The following is a 24,542-nucleotide window of genomic DNA, read 5'->3' on the forward strand; positions in this document are numbered from 1 at the left end:
TTCACTGCATAAAAATAATATATTTTGCAGCTAATGTTTTTTTTACTCAATCATTTTTGTCATCTTTCACTGCCCTTGAATACAAAGCTATCATAACACAGAATTCATATTACCTATAAATTAGTAGTATTAGAAAATAAATACGCATAAAGTCTTTTCAGCTGATATATAGCCTTATACGTTCTTCTCTCTGACATTAATAACTAGAAATTTAAGGGCAGATCTAAATGCCGGTATGACCCTATGGTGGCAGTGTTATAACCTAGAACAAGCTTACAATTGTAAATAAAGGCATCTCGATTACCTGTGCCAAAACTTTCTTCTCCACACAAGGAACAACGTCCAGAATCCATTAGGTTTGCAAAATATTTCCAGCCAGTTGGTGTTTCATACACAGGAAGTTTCATTGCTTTTCCAACCCTGAAAGGGAAATTCCAAATTAACCCATATTTTCTATATTGCACATAGGACGGATGAGTTCATGTAACATTCAGCTATCCTATCATTCAGAAACATTTTGTACTATTTTACTGAAATTATAACAGAAAGTCAGCTCAGATTCCACTGTGTCATGATATTTATCTGAGTTCTGATTTATGTCTCTATTGTTAAAAAACGAAAGTTAAAAAATAAGGAAAGTTTTCTGCTCTTATTTGCTTTCCATGGGCTCGTTTGTTTTTCTTGGAGACTCTGGATAGCATATCTTTGGCTTACACGTGAGGATCATAGTCACAAGCTGTCTTAATCTTTTACTTTAAATTTCCAAATGATAACAAATTAACCCGTGTTTTTATTTGAATAGATTAAGGACCCAAATTGAAAAAAGGAGCAGTTGTGCTTTCGCTATTTCAACTTGAAAAAAATTGTTATTCCACCAGTCAGTTACAAACCATTCTTACTAAGGGATTGTAACAAATAAATCCACATGTGGAAATAAAAGACAATTTCCTCTGATTTTAAAACTCCCTTCCCATTTACATGCCTGTTTCAGACTGATTATGTTAAAGGCTACAAACTGGAATAATTACTGTATTTTTGCAAGTTACAATGTCAATGAAGTCACAAAATGATGAGATACATTTGCACTAAAAGATTATCGCAAACAAGCATTTTTAACCCCTTAGTGACCGAGCCAATTTTCACAATTCTGACCACTTTGTGAGGTAATAACTCTGGAACGCTTCAACGGATTCCACTGATTCTGAGAATGTTTTTTCATGACATATTGTACTTCATGCTAGTGGTAACAATTTCTTTGATATGACTTGTGTTTATTTCTAAAAAAAAAAAAGAAATTTGGCAAAAATTTTGAAAATTTTGCAATTTTCAAACTTTTAATTTTTGTGCCCTTAAATCAGAGAGTCGTGTCAGACAAAAAAAGTTGATAAATAACCTTTCCCACACGTCAACTTTACATCAGCACAATTTTGGAAACAACATTTTTTTTTGTTAGGAAGTTATAATGGTTAAAAGTTAAACACAAAAATTGAGCTTGGATTAAGTTGTTATACATGCAACACATAAACGCATGCTCACATTGGCCATAAAGCGCATGAAACCAACAAGAAGCAAAATGAGCAAAATCCCTGTGGTAACAAAATACTGTATATACCCGAGTATAAGCCGACCCGAGTATAAGCCGAGATCCCTAACTTTGCCACAAAAAACTGGGAAAACTCAATGACTCGAGTATAAGCCTAGGGTGGAAAATGCAGCAGCTATTGGTAAATTTCAAAAATAAAAATAGGTACCAATAAAAGTAAAATTAATTGGGCTATCAGTAGGTTAAGTGGTTTTGAATATCCATATTGAATCAGGAGCCCCATATAATGCTCCATATAGTTAATGATGGACACCCTAAGATACTCCATACCAAATACACCCAAATAATGCTCCTTAAAGTTTATGATGGGCCCCATAAGATGCTCCACACCAAATACACCCAAATAATGCTCCTTAAAGTTTATGATGGGCCCCATAAGATGCTCCATACCAAATACACCCAAATAATGCTCCTTAAAGTTTATGATGGGCCCCATAAGATGCTCCATATTAAAATATGCCCCATATAATGCTGCACAAAGGTTAATAATGGCCCCATAAGATGCTCCATAGACACATTTGCCCAATACAGTGCTGCATAAAGGTTAATAAGGGCCCCATAAGATGCTTCATAGAGACATTTGCCCCATATAATGCTGCACAAATGTTGATTATGGCCCCATAAGACGCTCCATAGAGATATTTGCCCCATATAATGCTGCACAAATGCTGATTATGGCCCCATAAGATGCTCCATAGAGATATTTGCCCCATATAATGCTGCACAAATGTTGATTATGGCCCCATAAGATGCTCCATAGAGATATTTGCCCCATATAATGGTGCACAAATGTTGATTATGGCCCCATAAGATGCTCCATAGAGATATTTGCCCCATATAATGCTGCACAAATGCTGATTATGGCCCCATAAGATGCTCCATAGAGATATTTGCCCCATATAATGCTGCACAAATGTTGATTATGACCCCATAAGATGCTCCATAGCGATATTTGCCCCATATAATGCTGCACAAATGCTGATTATGGCCCCACAATATGCTCAATGGGGATATTTGCCCCATATAATGCTGCACAAATGCTGATCATGGCCCCATAAGATGCTCCATAGAGATATTTGCCCCATATAATGCTGCACAAATGTTGATTATGGCCCCATAAGATGCTCCATAAAGATATTTGGCCCATATAATGCTGCACAAATGCTTATTATGTCCCCATAAGATGCTCCATAGAGATGTTTGCCCCATATGCTGTTGCTGTATTTAAAAAACAAAAATGACATACTCACCTCTCGTCGCTCAGGCCCCCAGCACTTACAATATTCACCTGTCCTCGTTCCACCGTCGGGCACCGCTCCATCTTCCGCATCCTCTGCACTGACGTTCAGGCAGAGGGCGCACACTAACCACGTCATCGCGCCCTCTAACCTGAGCGTCACAGCAGAGGACGCGGAAGACGGAGCGGCGCCCGGCAGTGGAACGAGGACAGGTGAATATCGCGCAATGCAGCTCACCCTCCCCATTATACTCACCTGCTCCCGGCGCGGTCCCTGGCAGCTTCCCTGATGGTCTTCTCCAGGCCCTGCAGCTTCTTCCAGCGTTGAGCGGTCATTGGTACCGCTCATTACAGTAATTAATATGCGGACCAAGCCCTATGGGAGTGGAGTCGCGTCCATATTCATTACTGTAATGAGTGGTACCATGTGACAGCTCAACGCTGGAAGAAGCTGTCAGCGCCCGGAGATCATCGAAGATGCAGGGACCTCACCAGGAGCAGATGAGTATGTGATAGCCGCCGCTCCCCCTCTCCCGCTGACAATGACTTGAGTATAAGCCAAGAGGGGCACTTTCAGCCTAAAAAAATGGGCTAAAAATCTCAACTTATACTCGAGTATATACGGTAAGTAAAAAGCAAAAGTGCATCTAAATAACTCAGGGTTCTTAGTAATACTGTTTTGATACAAAATAGCATTTTTGCTCATTTTCTTTTTTGAAGGGTTAAAAATTGACTAGCGATTTCTCATTTTTCCAGCAAAATTTACAAAACCATTTTTTTGGGGACCACCTCACAATTCAAGTGACTTTGGGGGGTCAATAAGACATAAAATACCCAAAAGTGACACCATTCTAAAAACTGCACCCCTCAAGGTGCGCAAAACCACATTAAGGAAGTTTATTAATCCTTCAGGTATTTCATGAGAACTAAAGCAGTGTAGAAGGAAAAAAATAACATTTACCTTTTCTCACAAAAAATGTACTTTAGACCCAAACTTTTTTATTTTCACAATGGTATCAAATGAAAATGGATGACAAAATTTGTTGTGCAATTTTTCCTGAGTACACCGATACCCCGTATGTATAGGAAATTCACTGTTTGGGCACCTGGCTTGTTTGACTTTTTGAATGCAAAATTGACTGGAATCGATGAAGGGCACCATGCCTCGTTGGGAGACCCCCTGATGTGCCTAAACAGTGGAAACCCCACAAATCTAACTCCAACTCTAACACAGCCCTAACTCCAACACCCAACCATAACCCTAATCGCAACCCTAACCCTAACCACAACCATAACCCCAACACCACAACCCTAACCCCAACACCACCTTAACCCCAATACAACCCTAACCCTAGCCCCAACCCTAGCCATAACTATAACCCTAGCCCCAACCCTAACCCCAAGCCTAGCCCTAACCCTAGCTCTAACCCCAACCCTAACCCTAGCCCAGCCCTAACCATAGCTGTAACCCCAACCCTAACCCTAGCACCAACCTTAACCCTAACTGCAAAGAATGAAAAAAAATACTGTTTTTTATTTTATTATTTTTACCTAACTAAGGGGCTCACAAAGGGGGGATTTGATTTACTATGTTTTTATTATGATCACTGTGATAGGAAAAATTTCCTATTGTTGCCGGGTACCGGCCAGCAGATCTCGGCCGGCGCACTGCGCATGCGCCTGCCATTTTCTTCCAGGAAGAAGATGTGGAGGGGTGGGGGACAGAGCCGGATGGTCCGGAGATGGCAAAATTACCGAGGAGGCTCGGGGGACTCCATTTCTCTCTCCTCTAGTATGCTAGATCATATCAGAGGAGAGAGAAATGAATGGGAAATCTGACTTTTTTGTTGCGATCATCGTTATTCGGTGAATAATGGATATCACAAGACTGTGGACAGTAACAACTGAACCAAATCATGTTCTCCATGGTCTCAGCTATCCCCAGTAGCCGAGACCCCAGAGATTTTCCGGCGCTGGTGGGCGCTATACCCTAATTTCTCAGTGCCATTAAAAAGCAGCGCTGAGGAGTAAGGCCCCTTAACTGCCGCTGTTAAAAGGCACATAGGCAGTAGTTAAGAGGTTAAGAAAGCTTTTTTAGCAAATATCTTGCAGGGTAAACAGGCTTCCGATCACCTGACGAATGAGCAAAAAAGATCTTCTTTGTAATGGATCGTCTTGTGTAAACAGAACTCACATTGCACAGAACAATAGTAGCTTTACACAGCGAACAATTTACTACAGATTGTTCAGTCCGCATCATTTACTGTGATCTGCCTGTATAAACAGGTTATTAAACAACTTCCAATTGGTAAGGGCATACTGATTGGTGGTCGTTTAGTGATGTAGGTCGGTCCGTGGAAATGGACCCATCGATGTTCTGTAGTTACTGTATATGCAACCACATGACCACTCACGCAGGAAGACGCTGCTGCGCCGGGACAGAGATGGAGGGATTTTCGGCGCGGTGTGGGAAAGGTGAGTATGACAGCCAGGGAGAACAGGGGGAGGATAAAAGAGGGCGGAGGGAGGACTGGAGGAGAATGGGGGAGCGAGCCATGCATGCAAGATGGGAGCGGGGGGAAGATGAGCTGAGCCATTCATACAAGATGGGAGTGGGGGGGGAAGCTGAGCTGAGCCATTCATACAAGATGGGAGTGGGGGGAAGCTGAGCCATACATACAGGATGGGAGGGGGGCAAGCTGAGCTGAGTCATTCATACAAGATGGGAGGGGGGAAGTTGAGCCAGCCATTCATACAAGATGGGAGGGGAGGTGAGCCATACATACAAGATGGGAAGGGGGAAGCTGAGCCATACATACAAGATGGGAGGGGGGGAGCTGAGCCATTCATACAAGATTGAAGGGGGGAAGCTGAGCCATTCATACAATATGGGAGGGGGGAAGCTGAGCCATGCATACAAGATAGGAGTGGGGAGGAAGCTGAGCTGAGCCATTCATACAAGATGGGAGGTGGCGAAGCTGAGCTGAGCCATTCATACAAGATGGGAGGGGGAGCTGAGCTGAGCCATTTATAGAAGATGGGGGGGAGCTGAGCCATACATACAAGATGGAGGGGATGGGAAGCTGAGCTGAGCCATTCATACAAGATGGGAGGGGGGAGAAGCTGAGCCATACATACAAGATGGGAGGGGGGAGCTGAGCTGAGCCATTCATACAAGATGGAAGGGAGGAAGCTGAGCCATTCATACAAGATGGGAGGGGGGAGCTGAGACATTCATACAAGATGGGGGGGAAGCTGAGCCATTCATACAAGATGGGAGGGGGGAGTTGAGCCATACGTACAAGATGGGAGGGAGGGGAAGCTGAGCCATACATACAAGATGGGAGGGGGGGAGCTGAGCCATAGATACAAGATGGGAGGGGGGGAAGCTGAGCCATTCATACAAGACGGGAGGGGAGGAAACTGAGCCATTCATACTAGATGGGAGGGGGGGGAAGCTGAGCCATTCATACAAGATGGGAAGGGGAAGCTGAGCCATACATACAAGATGGGAGGGGGGAAGCTGAGCCATTCATACAAGATGGGAGGGGGGAGGTGAGCCATATGTACAAGATGGGAGGGAAGGGAAGCTGAGCCATACATACAAGATGGGAGGGGGGAAGCTGAGCCATAGATACAAGATGGGAGGGGGGAAGCTGAGCCATTTATACAAGATTTGAGGGGGGAAGCTGAGCCATTCATACTAGATGGGAGGGGGGGAAGCTGAGCCATTCATACAAGATGGGAGTGGGGAAGAAGCTGAGCTGAGCCATTCATACAAGATGGTAGGGGGGGGGAAGCTGAGCTGAGCCATTTATACAAGATGGGAGGGGAGGGGAAGCTGAGCTGAGCCATTCATAAAGATGGGAGGCAGGAAGCTGAGCTGAGCCATTCATACAAGATGGGAGGGGGGAGAAGCTGAGCCATACATACAAGATGGGAGTGGGGAGCTGAGCTGAGCCATTCATACAAGATGGGAGGGGGGGAAGCTGAGCCATTCATACAAGATGGGCGGAGGGAAGCTGAGCCGTTCATACAAGATGGGGGGAAGCTGAGCCATTTACACAAGATGGGAGCTGAGCCATACATACAAGATGGGGGGAAGCTGAGCCATTCATACAAGATGGGAGGGGGGAAGCTGAGCCATACATACAAGATGGGAGGGGGGAAGCTGAGCCATACATACAAGATGGGAGGGGGGGAAGCTGAGCCATTCATACAAGATGGGAGGGGGGGAAGCTGAGCCATTCATACAAGATGGGACCCCAGCTGAGCCATGCATACAAGATGAGAGTGGGGAAGAAGCTGAGCTGAGCCATTCATACAAGATGGGAGGGGGCGAAGCTGAGCTGAGCCATTCATTCAAGATGGGAGTGGTGGGGAGCTGAGCTGAGCCATTTATACAAGATGGGGGGCTGAGCCATACATACAAGATGGGAGGGGAGGGGAAGCTGAGCTGAGCCATTCATAGAAGATGGGAGGGGGGAAAGCTGAGCTGAGCCCTTCATACAAGATGGGAGGGGGGAGAAGCTGAGCCATACATACAAGATGGGAGGGGGGAGCTGAGCTGAGCCATTCATACAAGATGGGAGGGGGGAAGCTGAGCCATTCATACAAGATGGGGAGCTGAGACATTCATACAAGATGGGGGAGAAGCTGAGCCATTCATACAAGATGGGAGCTGAGCCATACATACAAGATGGGAGGGGGGAAGCTGAGCCATTCATACAAGATGGGAGTGGGAGCTGAGCCATTCATACAAGATGGGAGGGGGGGAAGCTGAGCCATTCATACAAGATGGGAGGGGGGAAACTGAGCCATTCATACAAGATGGAAGAGGGGGAAGCTGAGCCATTCATACAAGATGGGAGGGGGGAAGCTGAGCCATTCATACAAGATAGGAGGGGGGGAAGCTGAGCCATACATACAAGATGGGAGCTGAGCCATACCTACAAGATGGGGGGGAGCTGAGCCATTCATACAAGATGGGGGGAGCTGAGCCATACATACAAGAATGGGGGAGCTGAGCCATACATACAAGATGGGAGAGGGGACAATTTGAGTGGGGATGTGTTATGATCTGGTGATTAGGGAGCGACATGCGTCTAGCTCTGAGCAGGTGGCAACTATACTGACCGCAGTCCCCAAGCTCAACACAACACTAGAAGCAGCCGTGGAATGCTCCTAACTCGGCCTAGGCATCTCGTCACAGCCTAAGAGCTAACTACCCCTAAAGATAGAAGCAGGAAAACTATATTGCCTCAGAGAAAATCCCCAAAGGATAGATTAGCCCCCCACAAATAATGACTGTGAGAGGAGAAGGAAATGACATACGTAGTATGAAACAAGATTTAGCACAGGAGGTCACTTCTAGCTAAATAGAAATAGTACAGAACAGAACGCTGTGCGGTCAGTAAAAAAAACTAGAAAAAGTCCACCGCAGGGAAATGCAAAAATCTCCACACCTGACTAAAGGTGTGGAGGGCAAACTCTGCTGCGCAGAACTTCCAGCTTAACTGAATAGATCCATACTGAAAAGCTGGACAAATGAACAAAAACAAAGAAAGTGCTGAACAACAAAGTCCACAACAAAAGAACCGCAAAAGGACAAGCAAGGACTTCGCTTTGATGAACTGGTCAGAGTGTCAGGAAAGTCCTAAGAGCAATGACTCCAGGCAGGAACAATTGACAACTGGCATTGAATGAGGGATAAGGCCAGACTAATATAGCCGAGTGTTGTGAATTCTGTGGCAGAGTTCACTCCTGTGGTCACAAGTGGTACTTCGGCTGATTCTCTCTGGGAGCTTCCGTTTGTGGAGGAAAGTGGTACTGCAGCTTCTGAGTTTCCTCCCTCAGGTGATCTGGTGAGGTCGTTAGCTGCTTCTCTACTTAACTCCACCTAATGCTTTCATCCATGCTTCCTGTCAATGTTCCAGTGTTGGACTTGTGTATCTCTGGATCATTCCTGTGGCCTGCTGCTCTGCATAGCTAAGTGCTTCTTTGCTATTTGTTGCTATTTTTTCTGTCCAGCTTGTCTATTTGTTTTGCTGGAAGCTCTGGGACGCAAAGGGTGTACCTCCGTGCCGTTAGTTCGGTACGGAGGGTCTTTTTGCCCCCTTTGCGTGGTTTTCTTTAGGGTTTGTGTAGACCGCAAAGTTATCTTTCCTATCCTCGTTCTGTCTAGAATATCGGGCCTCACTTTGCTGAATCTATTTCATCCCTACGTTTGTCTTTTCATCTTGGCTCACAGTCATTATATGTGGGGGGCTGCCTTTTCCTTTGGGGTATTTCTCTGAGGCAAGGTAGGCTTATTTTTGGCCAAAGGTGTAGCATCAATTCCTCTTAATGGAATAGGACACTGCAAGGGCTCCAAGAAAAACCCACAACGCTTAGCATAATCCAAGTCCATCAAATTCAGGGCAGCGCCCGAATCCACAAACGCCATGACAGAATATGATGACAAAGGGCATATCAAGGTAACGGACAGAAGAAATTTTGACTGTACTGTACCAATGGTGGCAAACCTAGCGAACCGCTTAGAGCGCTTAGGACAATCAGAGATGGCATGAGTGGAATCGCCACAGTAGAAACACAGACCATTCAGACGTCTGTGTTCATGCCGTTCAACTCTGGACAAAGTCCTATCGCACTGCATAGGCTTAGGTTTAATCTCAGGTAATACCGCCAAATGGTGCACAGCTTTACGCTCACGCAAGCGTCGACCGATCTGAATGGCCAAAGACATAGATTCATTCAGACCATCAGGCATAGGAAATCCCACCATGACATCTTTAAGGGCTTCAGAGAGACCCTTTCTGAAAATCGCTGCGAGCGCAGCTTCATTCCATTGAGTGAGTACAGACCACTTTCTAAATTTCTGACAGTATACCTCTATCTCATCCTGACCCTGACACAAAGCCAGCAAATTTTTCTCTGCCTGATCCACTGAATTAGGCTCATCGTACAGCAATCCGAGCGCCAGGAAAAACGCATCAATATTACCCAATGCAGGATCTCCCGGCGCAAGGGAAAATGCCCAGTCTTGAGGGTCACCACGCAAAAAAGAAATAATAATTCTCACTTGTTGAGCTGGGTCACCAGAGGAGTGAGCTTTCAAGGCCAAAAACAGCTTGCAATTATTTTTGAAATTCATAAACTTGACTCTATCACCAAAAAATAAATCAGGAATAGGAATTTTTGGTTCTAACATAGGCTTCTGAACCACCAAGTCTTGAATCTTTTGTACATTTATAACGAGATTATCCATTTAAGAGCACAGACCCTGAATATCCATGTCCACACCTGTGTCCTGAACCACCCAAATGTCTAGGGGGAAAAAAAAGACAAAACACAGTGCAAAGGAAAAAAAATGGTCTCAGAACTTCTTTTTTCCCTCTATTGAGAAACATTAGTACTTTTGGCTTCCTGTACTGTTATGATAGGCAATTCAGAAACACAATGTACATAGCGATCAGAGCACACACAGTGATCTGACAACAACCCAAAATAACAGAACGAGCTCTGAGACGTGGGAACTCTGCAGACCGCAATTCCTGATCCTCTCCAAACACAACTAGAGGCAGCTGTGGATTGCGCCTAACGCTCCCTATGCAACTCGGCACAGCCTGAGAAACTAACTAGCTTGAAGATAGAAAAATAAGCCTACCTTGCCTCAGAGAAATATCCCAAAGGAAAAGGCAGCCCCCCACATATAATGACTGTGAGCCAAGATGAAAAGACAAACGTAGGGATGAAATAGATTCAGCAAAGTGAGGCCCGATATTCTAGACAGAACGAGGATAGGAAAGATAACTTTGCGGTCTACACAAAACCCTAAAGAAAACCACGCAAAGGGGGCAAAAAGACCCTCCGTACCGAACTAACGGCACGGAGGTACACCCTTTGCGTCCCAGAGCTTCCAGCAAAACAAATAGACAAGCTGGACAGAAAAAATAGCAACAAATAGCAAAGAAGCACTTAGCTATGCAGAGCAGCAGGCCACAGGAATGATCCAGAGATACACAAGTCCAACACTGGAACATTGACAGGAAGCATGGATGAAAGCATTAGGTGGAGTTAAGTAGAGAAGCAGCTAACGACCTCACCAGATCACCTGAGGGAGGAAACTCAGAAGCTGCAGTACCACTTTCCTCCACAAACGGAAGCTCCGAGAGAGAATCAGCCGAAGTACCACTTGTGACCACAGGAGTGAACTCTGCCACAGAATTCACAACAGCCGAGCCAGAAAGACGATCAGTGAAAACAGCTGCTGAAGCTAAATCCAAGAAGCAGCCATACCACTCAAAACCACAGAAGGGAGCCAAAGAGCAGAACTCACAAAAATGCTACTTACAACCACCGGAGGGAGCCCAAGAGTGTAATTCACAACAGTACCCCCCCCATAAGGAGGGGTCACCGAACCCTCACCAGAGCCCCCAGGCCGATCAGGATGAGCCAAATGAAAAGCACGAACCAAATCGGCGGCATGAACATCGGAGGCAACAACCCAAGAATTATCCTCCTGGCCATAACCCTTCCACTTGACAAGATACTGAAGCTTCCGCCTCGAAAAACGAGAATCCAAAATTTTCTCAACCACATATTCCAACTCCCCCTCAACCAACACCGGGGCAGGAGGATCAACAGATGGAACAACGGGCACCACATATCTCCGCAACAGAGATCTATGGAAAACATTGTGGATGGCAAAAGAGGCTGGAAGGGCCAAACGAAAAGACACAGGATTGATAATCTCAGAAATCTTATAAGGACCAATAAACCGAGGCTTGAACTTAGGGGAAGAAACCTTCATAGGAACATGACGAGAGGACAACCAAACCAAATCCCCCACACGAAGCCGAGGACCAACACACCGACGGCAGTTAGCAAAACACTGAGCCTTTTCCTGGGACAACGTCAAATTGTCTACCACATGAGCCCAAATCCGCTGTAACCTGTCCATCACAGAATCAACACCAGGACTATCAGAAGGCTCAACCTGCCCTGAAGAAAAACGAGGATGGAAACCAAAATTACAAAAGAAAGGCGAAACCAAAGTAGCCGAACTGGCCCGATTATTAAGGGCAAACTCGGCCAACGGCAAGAAAGTCACCCAATCATCCTGATCAGCAGACACAAAGCATCTCAAATAGGTTTCCAAGGTCTGATTAGTTCGCTCAGTTTGGCCATTGGTCTGAGGATGGAACGCCGAAGAAAAAGACAAATCAATACCCATCCTAGCACAAAAGGCACACCAAAACCTGGAAACAAACTGGGAACCTCTGTCAGACACAATATTCTCCGGAATGCCATGCAAATGAACCACATGCTGAAAAAACAATGGAACCAAATCAGAGGAGGAAGGCAATTTAGGCAAAGGTACCAAATGGACCATCTTAGAGAACCGGTCACAAACCACCCAGATAACAGACATCCTCTGGGACACAGGAAGATCCGAAATAAAATCCATGGAAATATGCGTCCAAGGCCTCTCCGGGACGGGCAAAGGCAAAAGCAACCCACTAACGCGGGAACAGCAAGGCTTGGCTCGGGCGCAAGTCCCACAGGACTGCACAAAAGCACGGACATCACGCGACAAGGAAGGCCATCAAAAGGACCTAGCAACCAAATCTCTGGTACCAAAAATCCCAGGATGACCAGCCAACACTGAACAATGGACCTCAGAAATCACCTTACTCGTCCATCTATCAGGAACAAACAGCTTCCCCACAGGACAGCGGTCAGGCCTATCAGCCTGAAATACCTGAAGCACCCGCCACAAATCAGGGGAGATGGCAGAAAGAATCACCCCTTCCTTAAGAATGCCAACCGGCTCAAGGACTCCAGGAGAATCCGGCAAAAACTCCTAGAGAGGGCATCCGCCTTAACATTCTTAGATCCTGGAAGATATGAGAACACAAAATCAAAACGGGAGAAAAACAGGGACCACCGAGCCTGTCTAGGGTTCAGCCGCTTGGCCGACTCAAGGTAAATCAAATTCTTATGATCGGTCAAGAACACAATGCGGTGCTTGGCTCCCTCAAGCCAATGTCGCCACTCCTCAAATGCCCACTTCATAGCCAACAACTCCCGATTGCCGACATAAAAATTGCGTTCCACAGGCGAAAACTTTCGGGAAAAGAAGGCACATGGCTTCATCAAGGAACCATCAGAATTCCTTTGTGACAAATCGGCCCCTGCCCCAATCTCAGAAGCGTCAACCTCAACCTGAAAAGCAAGAGAATCATCCGGTTGACGCAACACAGGGGCAGAAGTAAATCGGCGTTTAAGCTCCTGAAAGGCCTCAACAGCCTCAGAGGACCAATTAGTCACATCAGCGCCTTTCTTCGTCAAATCGGTCAGGGGTTTAACCACACTAGAGAAGTTGGCAATGAAACGGCGATAAAAATTAGCAAAGCCCAAACATTTCTGAAGGCTCTTCACAGATGTGGGTTGAATCCAGTCATGAATGGCTTTGACTTTAACAGGATCCATTTCTATAGACGAAGGAGAAAAAATAAACCCCAAAAAAGAGACCTTCTGAACTCCAAATAGGCACTTAGACCCCTTCACAAATAGAGCATTATCACGAAGGATCTGGAATACCATCCTGACCTGCTTCACATGAGACTCCCAATCATCGGAAAAAATCAAAATATCATCCAAATACACAATCAGGAATTTGTCAAGATAATTGTGGAAAATATCATGCATGAAAGACTGGAACACAGATGGAGCATTAGAGAGCCCAAATGGCATCACAAGGTATTCAAAATGACCTTCGGGCGTATTAAATGCAGTCTTCCATTCGTCACCCTGTTTAATACGAACAAGATTATATGCCCCTCGAAGGTCAATCTTGGTAAACCAACTAGCCCCCTTAATCCTAGCAATCAAATCAGAGAGCAAAGGTAAAGGATATTGGAATTTGACCGTGATCTTATTAAGAAGGCGATAATCAATACAGGGTCTTAAGGAGCCATCCTTCTTGGCAACAAAAAAGAGTCCCGCTCCCAATGGTGACGAAGACGGCCGAATATGCCCCTTCTCTAAAGACTCCTTAACATAGCTCCGCATGGCGGCATGCTCTGGCACAGACAGGTTGAAAAGTCGGCCCTTAGGGAACTTACAGCCAGGAATCAAGTCAATAGCACAATCACAGTCCCTGTGTGGTGGAAGGGAACTGGACTTGGGCTCATCGAATACATCCTGGAAATCTAACAAAAATTCAGGAACATCAGAAGAGGGGGAAGAGGAAATTGACATCAAAGGAACGTCACTATGTACCCCTTGACAACCCCAACTAGTCACAGACATTGATTTCCAATCCAGCACTGGATTGTGTACTTGTAACCATGGAAACCCCAGTACAACAACATCATGTAAATTTTGCAACACCAAAAAACGGCAATCTTCCTGATGTGCAGGAGCCGTGTACATAGTCATCTGCGTCCAGTACTGAGGTTTATTCTTGGCCAATGGTGTAGCATCAATACCCCTCAAGGGTATGGGACTCTGCAAAGGCTGCAAAGAAAAACCACAGCGCCTAGCGAATTCTAAGTCCATTAAGTTCAGAGCAGCGCCTGAATCCACAAATGCCATGACAGAAAAAGATGACAATGAGCAAATCAGGGTCACAGACAGGAGAAACTTAGGCTGCACAGTACTAATGGTAACAGATCTAGCGACCCTCTTAATACGCTTAGGGCAATCAGAAATAGCATGAGCAGAATCACCACAGTAAAAACACAGCCCATTCTGACGTCTGTATCCCCTCTGTTCCGCTCTAGTCAAAATCCTATCACATTGCATGGGCTCAGGACTTTGCTTAGAGGACACTGCCATATGGTGCACCACTTTGCGTTCGCGCAGGCGCCGATCAATCTGAATGGCCAGAGACATAGATTCGCTCAAACCAACAGGCGTGGGAAACCCCACCATAACATCTTTAAGGGCTTCAGAAAGACCCTTTCTGAAAATTGCTGCCAGAGCGTCCTCATTCCATTTAGTGAGCACAGACCATTTTCTAAATTTCTGGCAGTATAATTCTGCCACTTCCTGACCCTGACACAAGGCCAACAGTGTTTTCTCAGCATGATCTACAGAGTTAGGTTCGTCATACAATAATCCGAGCGATTGAAAAAATGCATCTACATTAAGCAATGCCGGATTCCGTGACTCAAGTGAGAATGCCCAGTCCTGAGGGTCGCCACGCAGTAGAGAAATAACTATCTTTACTTGCTGAACGGGGTCACCAGAGGAAGGGGGTTTCAGAGCAAAAAACAATTTGCAGTTATTTTTAAAGTTCAAAAACTTAGATCTATCCCCGTAAAACAAATCCGGAGTAGGAATTTTAGGCTCTAAGGCCGGAGTCTGAACCACATAATCTTGAATACTCTGTACTCTTGCAGCAAGCTGATCCACACGAGAAAACAAACCCTGAACATCCATGCCTGCATCCAAATCCCGAATCACCCAGAGATCAAGAGGAAGGAAAAAGACAAAACAAACTAAAGAAAAAAAAAATGGCTCAGAACTCTTTTTCTCTTCCTTCTTTTGAGAGGCATTCAGCTCATTTTTGGCCAGTTGTACTGTTATGATCTGGTGATTAGGGAGCGACATGCGTCTAGCTCTGAGCAGGTGGCAACTATACTGACCGCAGTCCCTAAGCTCAACACAACACTAGAAGCAGCCGTGGAATGCTCCTAACTCTGCCTAGGCATCTCGTCACAGCCTAAGAGCTAACTACCCCTAAAGATAGAAGCAGGAAAACTATCTTGCCTCAGAGAAAATCCCCAAAGGATAGATTAGCCCCCCACAAATAATGACTGTGAGAGGAGAAGGAAATGACATACGTAGTATGAAACAAGATTTAGCACAGGAGGTCACTTCTAGCTAAATAGAAATAGTACAGAACAGAACGCTGTGCGGTCAGTAAAAAAACTAGAAAAAGTCCACCGCAGGGAAATGCAAAAATCTCCACACCAGACTAAAGGTGTGGAGGGCAAACTCTGCTGCCCAGAGCTTCCAGCTTAACTGAATAGATCCATACTGAAAAGCTGGACAAATGAACAAAAACAAAGAAAGTGCTGAACAACAAAGTCCACAACAAAAGAACCGCAAAAGGACAATCAAGGATTTAGCTTTGATGAACTGGTCAGAGTGTCAGGAAAGTCCTAAGAGCAATGATTCCAGGCAGGAACAATTGACAACTGGAATTGAATGAGGGATAAGGCCAAACTAATATAGCCGAGCCAGAATGACGATCAGTGAAAACAGCTGCTGAAGCTAAATCCAAGAAGCAGCCATACCACTCAAAACCACAGGAGGGAGCCAAAGAGCAGAACTCACAAAAATGCTACTTACAACCACCGGAGGGAGCCCAAGAGCGGAATTCACAACAGGGATGGGGGGATTTATTATGTGTGTGGAGATTTTGAGTGGGGATGAGGGGATTTATTATGTGTGGGGACAATTTGAGTGAGGACAGGGGGATTTATTATGTGTGGGGAGAATTGGAGTAGGGATGGGGGATTTAATGTGTGGGGGAATATTTGAGGACACAAAATGAAGAGCAAAGGGGGAGATGGGGAAACAGTACAGGGGAATGGGGGGCATGTATAGGCAATGAGGGGTATGTATGAGGAAACAGTACTGGGGAATGGGGGGCATGTATGAGGAAACAGTACTGGGGAATGGGGGGCATGTATGGGCAATGGGGGCACGTATGAGGAAACAGTACTGGGGAATGGGGGGCATATATTGGCAATGGAGGCATGTATGAGGAAACAGTACGGGGTAATGGGGGTATGTATGAGGAAACAGTACTGGGGAACGGGGGGCATGTGTTGGCAATGGGGGCATGTATGAGGTAATAGCAAGGGGGAATGTGTTATGGCTGGCAATCAGGCAACACAGCGTGCAGTAATCAGCGCACATACAGAGATCTGGCAATAACCAAAAACAATAGGACGAGCTCTGAGACGTGGAATCTCTGTAGACTGCAGTACCTGATCTATCCTCACAACAACTATAAGCAGCAGTGGATTGCGCCTATCAACTACCTATGCAACTCGGCACTGCCTGAGGAGCTGACTAGCCTGAAGATAGAAATACAAGCCTGACTTACCTCAGAGAAATACCCCAAAGGAATAGGCAGCCCCCCACATATAATGACTGTTAGCAAGATGAAAAGACAAACGTAGGAATGAAATAGATTCAGCAAAGTGAGGCCCGATATTCTAGACAGAGCGAGGATAGCAAAGAGAACTATGCAGTCTACAAAAAACCCTAAAACGAAAACCACGCAAAGGGGCAAAAAGACCCACCGTGCCGAACTAACAGCACGGCGGTGCACCCCTTTGCTTCTCAGAGCTTCCAGCAAAAGTTAATAGCAAGCTGGACAGAAAAAACAGTAAACAAACTAGAAGCACTTATCTAGCAGAGCAGCAGGCCCAAGGAAAGATGCAGTAGCTCAGATCCAACACTGGAACATTGACAAGGAGCAAGGAAGACAGACTCAGGTGGAGCTAAATAGCAAGGCAGCCAACGAGCTCACCAAAACACCTGAGGGAGGAAGCCCAGAGACTGCAATACCACTTGTGACCACAGAAGTGAACTCAGCCACAGAATTCACAACAGGAATGGGGGGCATGTATGAGGAAACAGTACTGGGGAATGGGTGCATGTATGAGGAAACAGTACTGGGGAATGGGGGCATGTATGGGCAATGGGGGGCATGTATGAGGAAACAGTACTGGGGAATGGGGGCATGCATGAGGAAACAGTTCTGGGGAATAGGGGGCATGTATGGGCAATGGGGGGCATGTATGAGGAAACAGTACTGGGGAATGGGGGGCATGTGTTGGCAATGGGGGCATGTATGAGGAAATAGCAAGGGGGAATGGGGGGCATGTATGAGGAAACAGTACTGGGGAATGGGGCATGTATGGGCAATGGGGGCATGTATGAGGAAACAGTACTGGGGAATGGGGGCATGTATGAGGAAACAGTTCTGGGGAATGGGGGGCATGTATGGGCAATGGGGGGCATGTATGAGGAAACAGTACTGGGGAATGGGGGGCATGTATTGGCAATGGGGGCACGTATGAGGAAACAGTATGGGGGAATGGGGCATGAATGAGGAAACAGTACTGGGGAATGGGGGGCATGTATGAGGAAACAGTACTGGAGAATGGGGGGCATGTATGGGCAATGGGGGCATGTATGAGGAAACAGTAAGGGGGAATGGGGGCATGTATGAGGAAACAGTACTGGGGAATGGGGGGCATATATGAGGAAACAGTATGGGGGATGGGTGCAGACAGTATGGGGAGCGAACGGGGGAATGTATGTGGACACAGTACGAGTAGCGATGTGAAAAATTGATGTGGACAGAGTACGGGGAGTGAGGGTGATGGGATGTGTGCAGACACAGTATGGGGAGCCAGGTGAGCAGGCAGTATAGAAAGTGAGGGGGTAAATATATGAGGAGACAATATGGTGAACAGGAGGGATGTGAGAGGAGACAGTATGCGGGGGGAGGGGAATAGTGTGATTAGAAAATATGGTGGGAGAAAAGTGAGTGGGCACAGAATAGAAACTAAGTAGTGGGTTCGTAACATGGGGGACCGTGTAACGGCACAACCAGGAGGGGACAGTATACCAAGGAGAGGGATTGTGATGAGAGAGTCATTCTTTGTGACTGCAGACATCTGAGCTCTCACAGTGTGCACTGCACGCTGTCAGAATTCTCTTGTGCCGGTGATTTACATACATGTGGTCACATGCTGACTAGACATGTGTGGCCTCACTCAATGAAAATGAACTGAGTGAGGCCGGGCACATCTAGTTGGAATGTGGTCAGCGGTATAAAAATCACATACTTGTGCTGACATGACCGTCCAACGGCATGGGAGAATCCTAAAAGTGTGCAGTGCATGAATTGTGATAATTCAGTAGCCTGCGATGTCAGGATTCAGCTCTGCAGGTTCCAGTAGTCGTCACATGGACACTTCACTGACATATGACTTTCATACTTGTGGTCCTGTGACAACGAGCTTCTCTTCTGCTTCTCTCTGTTTTTCACTGAACATTAAGAGCATTAGGGAGAGGAGCTCGTGGGTACATGACTAAGTGTGCAAATCGCATGTGTGCTGGGGGGGCACCAAAATGAATTCTTTCCCCAGGTGCCAGAAAACCGACATACACCTCTGCTGGTATGCTACCTGATTACCGGGTCCAGTGGAGGGATGTCTGTACACAGTTCATCACAGGCAATGAGGCTTGGACTGAGGGTGTGTAGAGAGAGAGAATGGAGACCTGCAGACTGCCCGTCCCAGTCTACGCTGTAGCCTGGAGCCCTCATTATCATAGGAATATATCAGTTACTAAATTGTTTTTCTAAAGATTTATAGTGTAGTTTTAAGTCAGGGAGGGATGGATAGGGATGAGCTAGCAAGGTGCAGGGACAGTTAGTGATGGCTACTTGCGGACATGTGCGGCACGTGCGGTTTTGCCCTTGTGAGACAAAAAAACACTACTAGCAGCGTTTTTTTTCCATTGCTGCAAATATCTCATTTGCCATATCGCTGCAAAACCGTAAGTGCCACACATGTCCGCAAGTCCCATAGGGAATGAATGAGGCCGAACGCAGTGTTGCCGTAAGTGATCCGTTACGCGGCAGATGTGGAAAAACTGCCGGATCTGCTGCAAAAGACTACTTTCACATCAGTGATTTTTGCCAAAGTCAATGCCGATAGTGTCATACTCACCAAAGGAGGAGGCAGCACTAAAAGTGCCTATGGCAGCAGAAACTCTAAATACGGCCCTGCCTCCACCAATCAAGCCTTTATGCAAGAGTGGCCTAACAGAAACATCTCCTCAGTGCAAGACATATGAAAGCCCGCATAGAGTTTGCTGAAAAAAACATGAAGGACTCTCAGACTATGATAAATAACATTCTCTGGTCTGATGAGATGAAGATAGACCTTTTTGGTGATAATTCTAAGCAGTATGTGTAGAGAAAACCTGGCACTGCTCATCACCTGCCCATTACAATTCCAACAGTGAAACATATTGGTGGCAGCATCATGCTATGTTGGTGTTTTTCAGCTGCAGGGACAGGACAACTGGTTTCCATTTAAGGAAACATGAATGTGGCCAAGTACAGAGATATCCTGGATGTAAACCTCTTCCCTTGTGCTCTGGACAGGGCCGGCGTCAGCACCTGGCGCACCTGGGCAAATGCCGGGGCCCTAGAGAGAGAGGGGGGCCCACTCACGCTGTCATAGATACAGCTGGGAGAGCAGAGCAGGAGATAACATGCTCTCTCCACCCACAAAGTCACTGCTGGCTGCGTTCTCTTAACCCCCATGTGCCAGCTCTGACACAAGCATCTTCTCACTCAGTCAGTGAAAGCCAAGCAGGCACACATAGGGGTTAAGAGAAGGCAGCCAGTGTGACATTGTTTGTGGGCGGAGAGAGCACGTTCTCTGCTCTGATCTCCACCCCTGGCTGGCTGCCGTGCTGTTGAAGTTATGAGGCAGATTCAGGAGGAGCTCCTAGTCCTACCAGTGCCTGAGTGAGTGGCGCTGCTATATACTACGTGGGCTGCGCTGCTATATACTACGTGGGCTGCGCTGCTATATACTACATGGGCTGCGCTGCTATATGCTACGTGGGCTGCGCTGCTATATACTACGTGGGCTGCGCTGCTATATACCACGTGGGCTGCGCTGCTATATACTACGTGGGCTGTGCTATATACTACATGGGCTGCTATATGCTACGTGGGCTGCTATATGCTACGTGGACTGCTATATGCTACGTGGGCAGTGTTATATACTACATGGCTGTGTTTATATGCGATCATGAATCGGGGTATGTGTTAAAGGGGGTCCCACTGAGACTCTTTCGCCCGGGGCCCTCAAAAACCTGGAGCCGGCCCTGGCTCTGGACCTCAGACTTGGCCGAAGGTTCACCATCCAACAAGACAATGACCCTAAGCACACAGCTAAAATAACAAAGGAATGGCTTCAGAACAAATCTGTGACCATCCTTGACTGGCTCAGCCAGAGACCTGACCTAAACCCAATTGAGCATCTCTGGAGAGATCTGTAAATGGTAGTGATGAGCGAATACACTTGTTACTCGAGATTTCTCGAGCATGCTCGGGGGTCCTCCGAGTATTTTTTAGTGCTCGGAGTTTTAGTTTTTCTTGCTGCAGTTGAATGATTTACATCTGTTAGCCAGCATAAGTAAATGTGGGGATACCCTCACAACCAGGTAACCCCCACATGTACTTATGCTGGATAACAGATCTAAATCATTCAGCTGTGGCAAGAAAAACTAAATGTCCGAGCACTAAAAAATACTTGGAGGACCCCCAAGCATGCTCAAGAAATCTCGAGTAACGAGTATATTCGCTCATCACTGGTAAATAGCTGTCCACCAACGTCCACCATCCAACCTGACGGAACTGGGGAGGATCTGCAAGGAAGAATGGCAGAGGATCCCCAAATCCAGATGTGAAAAACTTGTTGCATAATTCCCAAGATGACTGATGGCTGTATTAGCTCCAAAGGGTCTGAATACTTATGACCATGTGATATTTCAGTTTTTCTTTTTCACTAAATATGTAAAATTTCTACATTTATGGGTTTTTTTTCAGTCAAGATGGGGTGCAGAGTGTACATTAATGAGAAAAAAAAATGAACATTTTTGAATTTACCAAATGGTTGCAATGAAACAATGAGTGAAAAAATTTAAAGGGGTCTGAATACTTTCCATACCCACTGTATGTACCAATGCAGTTGGAAGTTCTCAATGTACAACATGTTGGTTTGTATTCTCTTATTTTGTCCGGTCAAATCGCGATGATCAGATCGCCTGAGTGTAGCAGAAATGCTCACTTGCTATGAGCGCCGACCGCTGGTAAGCCCTCATAGTAATCTGGCAATGACAATCACATGCCAACCCATTGGCGACCCATGGTCATGTGATACGGGCTACGATGGGTGGGGTTAGTGATGCTTCCAGAGCGATCACATCAAATGTTGCTGTCAGAGATTGACAGCAGCATTTAACAGGCTACCAGCCGCTGGTGGATCACGATTCCATCCGTGGCTGTTAGGGGCACATGTCAGCTGTTCAAAACAGCTGACATGTGCCGGGAAAGATTTGGGCTCAGCACCGGAGCCCACATCAAAGCGAGAGACACAAAATTTGCAGTACATGTACGGCGCATGTCGTGAGGGGGTTAAATTTAATTTTTTTTTCCACTAAAATTTTCCTTTGGGCAAAAGGTTTTACATTTCAAAATGGATACTAGGGTGAATAATAGGAGGGATAATAGGAGAAAGTGAATGGTACAATTTGTTAAGCAATTTCTCATAAGTATGCCAGTACTCCATATGTGGTCAAAAACTACTTTTGAGGCACAGTGCAAAACGCAGATGGGAAGGAGCATCATATTGGAGTTTGGATGTTGCTGGAATGGGTTGAGGGTGCCATGTCACATTGGCAGAGTCCCTCATGTGCCAGAACAGGAGGACCCCTCCATAAGTGGGGGTGCTTTGACAGAGCCATTGTGCTACCAGTAATGTGGAAGCCCCCTACAGTGTGTACAGAAAGTATTCAGACTCCTTTACATTTTTCACTCTTTGCTTCATTGCAGTCATTTGGTAAATTCAAAAAAGTTAATTATTTTCACATTAATGTACACTCTGCACCCCATCTTGACTGAAAAAAAACAGAAATGTAGACATTTTTGCATATTTACTAAAAAAGAAAAACTGAAATATCACATGGTCGTAAGTATTCAGACCCTTTGCTCAGACACTCTTATTTAAGTCCCATGCTGTCCATTTCCTTGTAATCCTCCTTGAGATGGTTCTACTCCTTCATTGGGGTCCAGCTGTGTTTAATTAAACTGATAGGACTTGATTTGTAAAGCCACACACCTGTCTATATAAGACCTCACATCTCACAGTCAGACCAAATGAGAAATTATACGCCCTATACACAATCCTACTTCTGGTGGCAGCGGGCGGTCTCCGATTTTGCCAGCCGAGCCCCTAGTACATATAACTGCGGAGCCAAAGAATGAAGCTCTCCGCAAAGTTCAACTCGGCACGTGTCTCTCTGAGCTGCTACTGGCACCTGGACATCAGTGCTGCAATGCTCTGCCTGGCATGCGTTACCCTGTGAGTGCACCGATATCAGCAAGTCACTCACGCAGCCGCCCCGTCTCTGCACACTGTGGCCTAACATACCCCTCACTGCGGCTGCGATCCGCACCTGCTCAGATTTCTGGCGGGATGACCTTTCATGTTACTGCGCAGCCCCTTTTTGCTTACTCTCCCTGGCTATGCCCCCTTCACCTAGGTTACTAGCTCGCTCCAGCTGCAATTGCATTCCCTCCAGCAACAGGTGTGGCCCCAGCAGTTGCGCACCAGGTACTTCAGCTGCCCGGTACTCTGCTCTACACCGGCACCCTAGTTTTCCTGACTCTATTGCGCCCCACCATACTAAACCCAATCCTATTCTAATTTATAGCTACCCTCTTATCTTATCCATTACATCTTTCCCAAATCACTATGCATAAATGACATTTAAGCACTATATTATAACATTAAGCGAACACAGTAATGTTCATAAAATTCTATGCAGGAGCACATATAACAATGACAATTCAGCACACATTTAATGCCAACACTGTTTAGAGAAAGGCACATGACAGCCTCTGTCATACTCTTACACATACCGTCCTTAAAAAATGTTTCTATTTCCAAGAACGGAGAAAATGTTTAATTCTTTTGTATTTGTGTACAGCTCATTGTCTACAGTGGGTTACCAGCCACCCTGCATTCTAAGGGTATGAGCACACGTTGCGGATTTTGCTGCGGATCCGCAGCGGATGTCTCTCCTGCAGCAAACCTTCTGCCCCAACAGGATCCCATCACGCTGGTTGAAGTTCAGCTGCCGACCTTGTTGTATATAGAGACAGCCATTTCAAACTTATAATGTAAAACTGTAAAACTTTACTTTCCTTTATTCGCAGCACATCCTTTCCAGTTACAGTGTCAGCACATAGTTGCATACAGTTCACTTTCTCAACTTTCCCTGCGTTCCTTCCTCCGTCCCTCAGTACGTTCCTGCGTTGTACCGTATCTTGTTTTAACGCAGCATCCTCCCTGTCCAGACTCACTACACTTGGGATTCTCTTGTCCATTTCTCAACGGATTTGAGGGCATCAGTACATGCGATGATCTGCCACATAATGAGCAACCTGCGTCCCGTTACTGCTTAGGACCTTTTCTCTCACGTCTGTTCACACTGCTGACACCAGGCTGCTTCAGCTGCACGTCTGTCCATCCATACTCCGGATGGCTGAGTACTCGCTTCAACGTTCAACGAGCTGTCCGCCCTACACGGGCACCCGGGCCCTTCTGACTAATATCAGGAAGTCTTTTCCCCTTAACCACGGCTAGCTCCTCCTACATAACCATGTACACGATTGTGCCCCATCTAGTGTCCGATTCGGGGTACTACGCTGACCCTATCACTTCTTACAAATACAATACATAATGACATGACATATACACTACAATTAAATGTAATTGTTAGGACTGGCGGAACGCACCAAGACAGATGATATAGATGCGTTCACAGTCCGGGGTCCACCGTGCAGGTGAAAACCTG

The 24,542-nt window shown here is 46.1% G+C and overlaps 1 protein-coding gene across 1 annotated transcript in view; it reads right to left on the reverse strand.

Moving 5' to 3' along the window:
• PGM5 (phosphoglucomutase 5) overlaps window positions 1-24,542 on the reverse strand; it is a 382,535-nt gene that overhangs the window by 197,909 nt on the left and 160,084 nt on the right. Inside the window, exon 7 of the mRNA XM_069763768.1 lies at window positions 305-420. Within this exon, the coding sequence (XP_069619869.1) occupies window positions 305-420 (116 nt within the window). The remainder of the gene's footprint in view (window positions 1-304; window positions 421-24,542) is intronic.

Source organism: Ranitomeya imitator, chromosome 1 (genome assembly GCF_032444005.1).
Source record: "Ranitomeya imitator isolate aRanImi1 chromosome 1, aRanImi1.pri, whole genome shotgun sequence".
NCBI classification, from domain to species: domain Eukaryota; kingdom Metazoa; phylum Chordata; class Amphibia; order Anura; family Dendrobatidae; genus Ranitomeya; species Ranitomeya imitator.